The 12,933-nt window shown below is 32.4% G+C and overlaps 1 protein-coding gene across 1 annotated transcript in view; it reads left to right on the top strand.

Annotated features, from left to right (window-relative positions):
• MAN2A1 (mannosidase alpha class 2A member 1) overlaps positions 1-12,933 on the top strand; it is a 159,126-nt gene that overhangs the window by 81,040 nt on the left and 65,153 nt on the right. Inside the window, exons 9-12 of the mRNA XM_082622811.1 lie at positions 2,042-2,244; positions 5,029-5,211; positions 9,974-10,088; positions 10,831-10,898. Coding sequence (XP_082478937.1) covers positions 2,042-2,244; positions 5,029-5,211; positions 9,974-10,088; positions 10,831-10,898 — 569 coding nt within the window. The remainder of the gene's footprint in view (positions 1-2,041; positions 2,245-5,028; positions 5,212-9,973; positions 10,089-10,830; positions 10,899-12,933) is intronic.

Here is a 12,933-nt window from a genome sequence, read left to right as displayed (position 1 = left end):
TCCTAGTAATTACATTCTGCTTCCTGGTAATGAGATTAGGGAGTAATACGTAATATTAACTAAAATGTATTGAGAGATTATGATTTGGTAATTAAGTTTTTAAAGTGCTTTACTTTATTTAAAAATGTCTTTCTAGTTTTACCGAGATATAATTTGACATATATCACTGTTTATGTTTAAGGCGTACAGCATAATGATTTGACTTACATATATTGTGGAGTGATTACCTCAATAAGTTTAATTAGCATCCATCATCTCATATAGGTATAATAAAAAAAAGAAAAAGAAAAAATATTTTTCTTGTGATGAGAGCTCTTAGGATTTACTCTCTTCACAATTTTCATACATATACAGCAGTGTTAACTAGAGTCATCATATTGTATATTACATTCCTAGTACTTATTTCTCTTATAACTGGAAGTTTATACCTTTGGACTACTTTTCTCCAATTCCTCCTCCCTACCCACCACCTCTGATAACCACACATCTGCTCTCTTTTCCTGAGTTGTTTATTATTATTATTACATTTCACATGTAAGTGAGATCCACAGTATTTATCTTTCTCTTTATCTACTTAGCATAATGCCCTCAAGTAAAGTGCTTTACTTTAACAATTATTGAATTCTCCAGACATTTTCTGGTAGGTACTATAATAACTCATGAGGAAACTGAGGCACAAATAGATTAACTTGCCCAAGAAACACTATATTTGGTGAAGCCAAGATAAGAGTAGATAATATAGTTGAAAATTGATTTTCTTTAATGTAAGCATAAGGATTTGGAAATAGACATCCACTTTGCTGTTACAAAATTTATTATATCACAATTAGATTATAATAACATATTTATCTTACTAATATCATTGTTATGTTTCTGGTTGATATTTTGCCTTTGCAATGGAAGAATAATAGCTAAAACTTATACCGTTATTTGCCAGTCATGTTTCTAAGCATTTTACTTAGAACCCTATTAGCTGTAACACAGAGAGACCCAGAGACATTATATACTATGCTCAAAATCACATGTTGCATAAGTGGTAGAGATGGAATTCAAACCCACATCATCAGGATCCAGCTTCTGTGCTGCTCTTAATAACTGTTGGAGTGCCACTAACTCTTTTTGACTACTTTAATTATTTTTCTGCCACACTGAATCAAAATGGCTCTCAATATCTGTGTGTGTGTATGTATGTATGCATAAGGTCAGAAACAGCAAAATTAGCATCTTATTAAAAAGAACACATTCTCTACTTAATTGTCTAATTGTCTGTTTACTTCTAGCAACACTGCCTTTTAATATCTGTTTATGAGGTCTGGTATAATGTTTCTTTTTTCCTTTGATTTATAGAATAGTTTGGGCTCATAAAAATGGATTTATGTACTAGTAATTTGAGTCACTAGTCAGAAAAACCGTTTCATTTGAGCAGTCAGCCTTGCAATTCTTTCCCTCTTTGTGTTTTACCTATATTCATTGTTACCTGCTGGTAGAGAAGGTCCATTTTTTTAATGACCTGCTGTTCTCAAAGTCTCTCTTCTCTCCATTATAAAGAACACACTGGGGAGAAGGGGAGGCCAGGGGAGGGTATGTGCATATGATATATGAAAATACTTAATAGCTAACAAAACTGTTTTTCCAGACTTCTGGAACATTTTACTCAAAATACATGTCTTTTATTTTTGCTGCTTCCCCCACTTTCCATTCATCTCTGGATTATTCCATATCCTGATCCTTGCATACTTGGAGATTCTAGGGATATGTACGGAGTTTTCAGATCCACAAATTTGTAGCTCTAAATAACTCTTCTTACTGCATAGGTGTACAAGTTTTCTCTTAGTTTAATTTGGGACTTGATGCAAGTAAAAGAAAGTCACTGAGTGCTTTCCCCCCTGCATTTGAGTAAATCTGAGCTATATATTTATCTTAACTTGGAAGCATGTCTTAAATATTTATTAGTAACTTTTCCTTTCAGTGCTAGAAGCAATTTTAAGGTAGAGATGAATGTGTGAATAAGTGAAATGTACCTTTTTTTTTTTTTTCCTAGATACAGTTTGGGACTTTATCAGATTATTTTGATGCACTGGATAAAGAAGATGCAGCCAGTAGAAAGAATAGCCAATCAATGTTCCCGGTTCTAAGTGGAGATTTTTTCACTTATGCTGACAGAGATGATCATTACTGGAGTGGCTACTTTACATCCAGACCCTTTTACAAACGAATGGATAGGATATTGGAATCCCATTTAAGGTACAGTTACCTTTAGATAGCTACATTTATTTTTTCACTTCTTTTATGTTATCATAAACTATCTGTAGAGTTTTGCATAATATACAGCATTTATGCAGTGTTAGGTTGCATTTAATATAATTGTGAATTTTTAATGCAATCAGAGATGTGTCTCCAAACCATCATCAGATTATTACAGAGGCTTTTATTCTGGAAGGAAAAGCAGTTTATGTAATTAGATTTTCTGGGAGTTGTATTCAATGTTTTATATTTTTCTAATTAAACTACTTATATTATTTGCACACCATGGTAGTATTCAGTGACATCATCGTGGTCTGCAGGTCAGTAACCTGGCAAGCTGAATTGTTGGAAACAGGCAAGGGTCAAAAGGAGCAAATAGGGTCTCTCAGTAGCCAAAATGTAGGCCTCAAAGTACATACTCTAAAACCAATGTACTTTATATGTGGGAGAATTTTAGAGACTCCATCTCCGTTCTTATTTATTTATTTGAAACACATTTCTATCGGTATGATTTTCTGCTTAGAAGAAGAAAATTTGAAAGAGATGAGAACAGATGGAGGCAGAGTGATTGGTTGAAAAAGTAAACAGATAAGGAGACGACAGGAAAGTCACTAGAAAAACATAAAGACACTCTAACCCTGCATTATCCAGTTCTTTTCAATCACTATCCAATAGAACTTTCTGCAGTGATAGAAATACTCTATTTCTGCACTGTTTATGCAGTATGGTAGCCACTAGCCACATGTAACTATAGAGCACTTGAAATTTGACCAGTGTGACTGAGGAACTGAACTCTTAATTTTATTTAATTTTAATGAATTTTAATATACATAGCCACATGTGGCTAGTGGCTGTCATAGTGGAGAGTACAATTCTATGTAACTTAGTCTCATTGTTTTTTGATAAAGAGAAACCACCCCAAGGGAATCCTGAGGCTTTTTCTATGTGTGTAGCTCAGGAGAGTAATTTATTTTCATGACAAATTCATTGTCAATTAAGTTCAAAATATGAATTCATGATGATTGATTTTCATGATGAATCTTGGTATTAAAAATAAAAATTTATATCAAACCTACCCTCTTCTATGTACTAATGGATATTGAATATATTTTGGACAGACTTTTTATAAAAATCATTTCTTTAAGAGTTGTACTTTTTTATAGTAGTGTGTGTTTTTATTATTTTTACTGTTGTTGTGCTACTGTTCCCACAGACTAACAACAGTAACTGTTATTTAAAAACCTAACCTTTGACTATTTTGGGGGATATTCACAAACGTGCCAGATGAATATACATTATTTGTAACAAAATAGATTTATATATTACAGAGATTTCTGCATTCTTACCCAATAGAATCTTAGTTATCTTTATGTTAGTTATCTTTACAGTTAGTTATCTTTATGTTATTCATAATTTTTAAGTGTCAAGTATTTTTTAGTGGCAAAGAGTTATGAATATTGGTTTAATCTTAATTTATTGAACTTAAGGTGTTACTTAAATATATTACTACTGATAATATATTTTGATAATTCTGCTGCTTTAAAATAAAACAATAAACCTATAGTAAGTTGAATTTCAAAATGTAATTAATTTTTTGAAAATAAGTTAATTGTGTGATAATGATATTTCATCCTCAGCTCATTTGTAAAAATGTGTATAAAATAGAAATGTACAAAGAAGAAAATATTCTTGAAATCCACTTTTTTACATTTTGTAGTATTTATATGTATATATATTCTTTCCATAACCAGGAATACTTGCTCGGATATATATGCATACATATACATATAATTTCCTTAATTCCTATATAGTGATTCTCATGCCATGAATTTCAGAAGGCTTATAATTTTATAAAGTAGAGATTATTTAGTTTCTTTTAATTATTTCAAAAATTCAAATGAATTCTTTTTTTTAAAGCAGTTTGAATCTCTCCTTGTTTTTTGATACCTTGATACATTTTCATGCTGCCTTGATTTTTCTCTCCATCATCTTAACATGTTTGTGGTAAAGAATCTTATATTTTTCACTCCATCAAGGCATGTCTCTTTTTAAAGAACTTTTAAGAAACCCATCTTGAACCATGTCCTCAGATTAAAAACATTAAAGATTAAAATTATAAACCCCCATATTATTGCTCAAAACTGTCCTTAAGCTAAAGTATTTTTATTCTTTACTTTAAAATACTAAGAAAAGATGGCATAAGATTTATCAGCTTTCAGTTTCTAATGTTAAATTATCTGTAGTTGTTGTATGTTATCATTCAGCACTTAGACTAACTCTTGTCTCTGAGCTGTCTGGCCATCATTTCCTTCTTCTCCTTTACTGTTAGTCTAACACTCATGTGGCCATGCATTTCCCCACCACCTCTCCTCTTAATGTACCTATGTGAGAGTAAGTGGCTTTCTGGTGATGAAGTTCATGGTATGTGTCTAAGCTGCTGAGAAGAAAGGACAGAAACACTTATCCAGTTCTTACTGCTTTGAGATATTTTTTCCCTATGCTATATGTAAATGGACATATCTTTCTGCCAACAGGTACTGGCTTCTCTTCCTTATATCACTGAGACATGGTGTTCTTTGATGACTGAGAATTTAGATGTATTAGATGGATACCTTTGTGGTTTTATAGAAATGTTTATTATCAATATCTGTCTTATAAACTGATGGTACTGAAATCATGGATTTAAAAAAACACATTTGAAAATATATCAGTGCCACCTATTTTAGGTAGTAAACTAAAATGTTTGTTTTGAAATAAAAATTAATGACTGTTTTATGCAATTAGGGCTGCTGAAATTCTTTACTATTTCGCCCTGAAACAAGCTCAGCAATACAAGATTAGTAAATTTCTTTCATCATCCCATTATATGATGCTGACAGAAGCAAGAAGGAATTTGGGACTATTTCAACATCATGATGCTATCACAGGAACTGCAAAAGATTGGGTGGTTGTGGATTATGGTACCAGGTAATATATTGGAAAGTAGACTTAAAACAAAATCTTTTAAAATTTCAGGTCATAAGCTTTTATCTTTTGATGAAGTATCTTTTTTAATTGTAATACTGAATTTTTATTGAAGTAAAGCACACTAAATCAAACCAATTTCAAAGATACATGTGTCACACCAAGAAAACATTTTCAGTTATGCTGACAGCCCAAAATGCTTATGTTTTGATGAAGTTTTTAATAATTATATCCCTTATAAGGTTTGCTGTAGAAAAACCACCAATTTTTAGAGTCACCAATTTTTCAAGAAATCTGTTGACAAAGTACCGGCTGTCCCAACTTTTATTGTAGTGCATTTCTGTAAATGGAGTAGTAAAACATTATTATAAAACCAATCCCACTTTTCCCCAAGTACAGTGTGGTAATTGAGGTTACTTCTTGACCAAGGATTTGGTATCAAGTAAATCATAGTTATAATCCAGGGAGATAAAGAGCTCCACTTCATTATATAGCCATTTAATTTCATCCTATTTCATATCCATTTGTTCTTGAATACCTCATTTTTTGACAGGGGCATTGACTAAAAAGTTTAAGCCTAGAAGAAGAGCCAGGAAGTAGAAGAACCTAGAAACCTTGTCATATATGGCCGATATAAGGAATTGGGATGAAAAGCGATGGCCTGGGTATTGATATCAAAGCCATCTTTAGCTCTTGGATGGTCTGTCAGATGAATGACGGAGTAGAACTCAGTTAGTTTCATACTGCAGATCAGAAACAATGAGTACAGCCTTTGGCTCAGAATAGCAGAGGGCTTTGTAAACAGTGCTTCCCAATAAGCTTACCTTTTGTGATAGTGAGATTTCCATCATCATACCAGAGTTGAGGCTGCCATTCGTTAGGATCAGTGCAAAGGAGATTCCCACACTAGGGGTGGAGTTTTGCCTATTGTTTCACTGTAGCTTAGGTTAGTATTTCTTCCAGATTATGCTTTGATATTATTTTTAAATCATTAAAAATATGCTCTGATTATAGATTTAAAAAGTGAATCTCGGGCCTCCCTGGTGGCGCAGTGGTTGAGAGTCCGCCTGCCGATGCAGGGGATACGGGTTCGTGCCCCGGTCTGGGAGGATCCCATATGCCGCGGAGCGGCTGGGCCCGTGAGCCATGGCCGCTGAGCCTGCGCATCCGGAGCCTGTGCTCCGCAACGGGAGAGGCCACAACAGTGAAGGCCCGCATACGGAAAAAAAAAAAAAAAAAAAAAAAAAGTGAATCTCTTTTATAGGTATTCTCATATGTGGAAAGTGTACATAGCACATAAAGTCATTATTAAAAAATTGATCCACAACTGATACTACTAATTGTAATGAGGGTTAATTAAATTTTTAGTTACAGTATTTCGACTGCCTTTCACAAAACTTGGGAAAAAAGTATTCTTGAGGTTTCATTAGTTGACTTGAGTCTTTAAAAAATATATTCAAGGTATTAGTACCTTGAATATCTTCTCAGTTTTCTTATGGCAAATGTATTTGGCATCCGTCTATTGAGATTGAGCTGGGCTTAAAGTAGGAAAAACTCACTGTATGATAATGATGTTATTTCTTCCACAGAAAGCATTTTTGAAAGTAATGTTAGATACTCCATTTTTCTTTTTCACCTGTTCCTGTCTTCTTGGTTTATTGAGAGTTTAAAAGTGAGGCTGCTGGGAATCAGACCAGAGCAGAGCTCCTAAGAGGAAATAGAGAAGTCATCCTCCTCCACTGCTTATTTGCTATCTCTCTGGCTGCAATATTGAAAGAGATTTGGGTACAGGTCATTGGGTTTTTGCTACAGAACATTTTCTGTCTCATAACCTCTCCAGAAGGCCTGTCATTAGTTCCTCCATATGTTTGGTGTTGCTTTTAGCTTATAAAAGCATCCCAATACAAAATTGCATCTCAGAGAAAAAAGACACAATAATTCTCAAGTTGTACTTGACATTTGTAAATTTGCTTTGTGAGTACTTCACACTTCATTGAAAAGTCATAAACAATTATCAAGTCATTAGCACAGACATTTTAAGTAGGAAATTTCAAAACACAAGTTAGAGAATTATAAATAAAGAGTCAGCTAGTATTGGGTGGTCTCTTGTCCTTGGATTGGTGACTACTTTTTATTCAGATGTTGGCAGAAATGTCCCAGTGAACAAGTGTATGAGTTAGGGCCTGCCTTTGGCTTCAAAACAAAATTAATCCTATCCTGCTTATTTTTAGGCCATGTGAAAGAAGTCTGCAGGTCACTGGTTCAGGTGTGACAGCTCCACAGTGCCATCAGGGTTCCAGGCCCTTTTAGCTCTCTCTTCTGCCGTTTAAGGGTGACTCTTAGTGTCATGCTGTCAACAGTAGATTGAATCTTCATGTAATTATAAACTGGAGAACAAGCATACATCATGGCATATTTGGATGTTAATTCTAATCATGGCATTAAAAAATGAATTAGACTGGGCAGTGTCTATGTGGATGTTCAGCTTAAAAGTGGTTAATGGGGCTGTGTGAAGAAGGAATGGTAATGAGGTCAGTTACAGAAAGATTAAGAATTCTGTCAATTGCTAAATTGTAATAAAGATAGGTAGGAGAAGAAAATGAACAGAGGGTAAGAACAAGACTCCTAACATGTAGATCAAACTGTTGAATAACAGACATGATAGCGTCTCCTTTAGACTGCAGGTATGGTAGTAAACTAGAAAACTGTGATTCCAAAGTGACGTTTTCTAAACTGTTTCATAATAGGATAAGGGCGGGTTAGGAAATTAGAGGCTCTGAGAAATACCACGTTGATGAAATGTTGAAACATGTAAAATTTTGTTTTACCCAGTTTTCCCCAGACCTATTTACTGTGTTTAGCTTTGTTTTGTTTTCAATAAAATAGCTTTATACATACTGAGAAAGTGTTTGGGAAATGCACCTGTCCTTAGCGGTCATCTCATAAGAAGACTGCGTGTGTGCCTTTAGGACACGAACATTGATTCGTGACATTCACTCAGTTTAATTAGGACTCTTTAATACACTGTTACACATATAAAGTTTTAGCTGATGGAGAACATGACTTATTCTGCATGTTCAGACGACCTCATAAAGATAGCCATGTAGATAATAAAAATAAACTTGGATTGAAGGAGTTGTTTTTCTAACTGAACTGTATTCATTCATGTATATGGTCTTTTAGTCTGGTGAGAACACTTACTACTATTTAGTATAACATTTGAATAGAGTGAGAAATTTAGCTGGATGATGGTCTGAACTTAAATCCATAAGATTTTAATACTATGGTTACAGATTTACTATGTAAATGCATTTAATTCATAACTTATTGATCATGATCGCTTACATCTTTGAATTTAATCTTAATGCTCTGGAAAAAAGAAGTTATTTCTATCTAATTCTTTTACAATTTTTTTGTTGTTGCATGTTGCATTTTATTGTTGCAAAAACAACAAAAATGTTTTTAACACATAGATCCAAAATTGCTTCCTGTTTTGGGGAAAATAATATAATCACTCTATAAACATAATAGATTCATTCTAATGGTTGATTGAAAACATGATTAGCAAAGTTTCTCTACAGATTTCTCCAATATGAGTTTACTTAGAGGTGCCTACTCTCTAAAGCTTTAAAAAAGTAAGATTAAACTTGGAAAAAAGGCAAGTTTTTTCCCTATGTGTAGTGCTTCATCAATAGCTGGTAATGTACTGAGATTCTAATCCAGAATTGATCTTGAAACAGTTGATTCATAAGCATCACTTTGGCTCCTCAGACATAATTATACAATTTGAATACAGTTAAGAATTTCAATGACAAAGAAATATAATAAGGACAAAGACAATTTCATTATCTGGATCTGTGAAATACTTTTTTTCTCTAGTTCTTTTGAACAAGAACATGAAACTAAATTCACGAAATATCTATTTGAATTCTTCAGAATTTAAATTCTTTGAAATGTGTATACTGATTGAATTTTTTTGTGAATGAGAGTTAATCTCATGTCTTCTTTTGTCATTATTTCAATGCTCGTTAAAGATTTTTCTAGAGTAAAGTATCAAATCATTGCTTTTTGGTAGAACGCCTTAGAGCTGTTGGGGTGATCATGCTGGCTATTGTTATTATTTGGTATGATACTCATGTAGAGTATAAGTAGTTTGAATAAGTTTATGTGTTTCAGGTGTGTCTAGAAAGTTTTCTTATTTTAAATGAATCCTTATCAGTGATACCTTCTGATTAACTTTCTTTTATCCCTAAGTACTTCATTCAGGGTAAAAAAAAAAGAGCCAATTCATCATAGGTTTATTATAGGTTTCACTTTGAATACAGGATGAAGGTGATAGTGGTTTGGCCATAATTAAAGAAACTGAAAATATTATATACAGATTTTTTTTAATGTTTTTATTAAAGTATAGTTGACATACAATGTTGTGTTAATTCCTACTGTACAGCAGTGACTCAGTTATACATATATATTTTTTCATATTCTTTTCCATTATGGTTTAATCACAGGATATTGTATATAGATCCATGTGCTATACAGTAGGACCTTGTTGTTTACCCATTCTATGTATAATAGTTTGCATCTGACTAATCCCAAACTCCCAATCCAACCCTCCCCCACCCCCTTCCCCCTTGGCAACCACAAGTCTGTTCTCTAGGAAAATATTGTATAGAGATTGGGGGGAGGAATTTTATTTTATTTATTTTTTATACAGCATAGAGATTTTTGAATTACTTCTCAGACTAGTAAAATTTTTGGTTCACAGACTCTTTCATTCATTGATGAATTTAAAGAAGATAATTGGACATTCTGCACTGCTGCTTATTTTGAAGGACAAACGCTCGTACGACTCTTACTCTTTTGATACCTTCCTAGAAATGGTTAGTTGATATCTTCTATTTTCGTAATAAAAATGTGTGATTCTTTTGTTCTTGGGTTGGAAAAGGGAGTGAGAAGCTTAATAAAAGACATTGAAATATAATTATTTCTTTTTACATTATTTGAAAGAATTTGTATCACTTTATATAAATTACCTGTGTGTTCTTTCCCATAAGTGTGACTCTATTTGATTTATGGTGTGTATTTTATTCTCACTAAAGCTAAGCATGAAAAATAAAATAATGAACTTATTTCAAGGTATGTAAAGCATACAGGCTTTTAGAACACTTAAGTGATATCGTAAGGTAACTGGACATTATAATTGTTATTTTCCTTAGCTTTAATTAGAAGCTCCTTGATCATATGTTTTCATATTAAAGTAAAAATGCAATAAACAGACTTACATTTTTTAAAGATATGAAACATATGACACAAAAGTAACATAGTAAAACTTTTTGCAGAATTGTCTCTAGAATTCTGATTTATTTGATTCCTAGTTAGAACTGCTCATTATGGACTCTAGTCCCCATAACATATGCTGTACTTGAAATCTAAATACACAATATATGCGCACAGACACAAGATTTATTTGTTTTGAATTATGATGGACTTCATGTAGCTGGAAAGAGGGTTTTTTTTTTTTTTCCTACTGTGCCCTTTTCATGTTTTTTTAAGGTACTATTACATAGCTAACTTTGAAACAAGTTTTAAAAGTAAAATTAAAATTTCTGTTCATTTTTATAGGATTTGAAACAAAGAACACAAAGTTCTCTGCCACAAAAAAATGTAATAAGTCTGAGTGCGGAGCCAAGGTAAATAGCATAATTTCTCATAAACTTTGACCACTTCTATGACTTAACATTTTGGGGTTTTCATGATTTTGTTCTGGACCCAGCATATATCGTAAGGCAGTATTTCATTTAATCAACTTACAAATTTAAAACAATTGTTTTGAAGAAATGGATTTTCTCCCATGACTGTGTTGTATTCAATGCTAATAGCTAACACGGCGTTTGGTACATTGATAGCTGAATAAACTATTATAACAATATTTCTTACAGAATACTTGATGTTGGATGGTAAATATGTAGCTTTATTCTAAAAATTACCTTATATTTATAATATTGATTATTTTTAGAGTATGTTCTTTCTTGATTACCTTTTTATTTACTTACCTTGTTTTCATTAATCTCTGATCCTGTATTTTTAAATGAAAGAAGAGACATAATTACTATTAGAAAATAAGGGTTCCTACTGTAAATTATTTACTAGATAACTGTCATTGTGCTTGTAAAACTGCCTCATTTTCACATTGTTGATTTATGTTTAAGTAAATGCGAAAGGTGTTCAGTCAACCTAAAAATGGGGCATTTAATTGATGGCTGCCTCTGATTTACAAAGAAACGTTTTATGTTTTTATTGACAATTATTTAACCAAGTTATCCATTTTTAATGAGCAAATATCAGTGTCAGTACCCAGTGTATGCAGATACACAGTGTAGTTTTGTAATATAACTTTTTACTACCTAAATTGAGAAATTGAGTATCACCTGTTATAAATTGTAGAATAAAAGAGTAATTGTAAAGTGTAATTGATGATTTTATACTTTATTAAAATTATTTTAAAATAAATGGAATCAAAGTTATTACAGAAATTTTTTAATTGTTAATAAAGTTGAGATTTCAGTTAAACATAGACTAGAGCCTTAGCTGACTAAACTTCAGTAAATAGAAACTTAAAGCATATATAGGTCAACCTTAGAACAGGGAGGTAAGTATATTTTAGTAATACTAAAGTATCACTAAAGTAATACTAAAGAAACCCTACATCTCATTTGGCTGGAAAAAAGAAGGGATTAATTTGAAAAGAAAGTTTAAGTCCTAAGTTTAGTCTTGCTGAAGTCTTAAAGCTTTCATATTACCAGGCCATAATTAGGATGAAAGGATAATGATATTGAAAGAAAAATCAGTTGTAAAATTACAAAACATTTTCTTTGTCTTAAAATAAGTAATGTTTTGATGAATTTTGGGTTGTATGGGCATTCTTTATATATTGTGTCCCTAATAAACTGTGGTGTCAGTAAATCTATTTGGCTTTCGGCATAATCCTCTTATCTATTACCTTTTTTATCTTTTTCTATTTTGGTGGGGGAAGATCTTTTCTGCTGACTCTAAGAATAATTTATGCTTGCTATAAGTGATTCATGCTCCATCCCCAGCCCATTAGTCTTCCTGTGGGTACATGTTAAGGTGGGTGGGATGCAGTGGGGATGGGGCCATAATGAGTCAGAGGACTCATGCTTTGTGCTCTGTCCTTGCCTTAGCCAGACGTAAGTGATAATTCAGCCTTACTTATGCCAGAGGAAGAAAGTTAGGAGATAGAGGTCTATTAATTAAGGACAGAAAGTTAGGAGATAAAGGTCTATTAATTAATATATTTTTGAGCTTTTAATATTGAAGAGTTTTAATTAAAGATAAATATAAGTAGGCTTTTTGAATCTATTAGGAAAACAGTCACTTTTTGATATTTCCATTTAAACAGTTTGTATTTAAATAGTGTTCTTCATTTTAATATTATATCTTCAGAGTTCTTTTCTACCAAATGTCAATGCTCCTGTTTCCGTAGTTAGGTGAATTGGGAATACTTAGGATTGTCAGATTCCTATTTTTATCTTTATTGTCCTTTTTGAACTTTAGAACCTCATGAATAAAACCACTTATATTTTTGGTTTTAAAATCTATTTTTTACTTGTTAGCCACAAATTTTCTGAGTTATTGATCTTTCAGTAAAATCAGTGAAGAATGGAGGACCGATGATGGCCTTTAAAATGGAAGCCTTTGATAGTT

Source organism: Mesoplodon mirus, assembly GCF_964341445.2.
Source record: "Mesoplodon mirus genome assembly, chromosome: 5".
Taxonomy (NCBI): domain Eukaryota; kingdom Metazoa; phylum Chordata; class Mammalia; order Artiodactyla; family Ziphiidae; genus Mesoplodon; species Mesoplodon mirus.
This window is presented reverse-complemented; position numbering and strand designations above follow the sequence as displayed.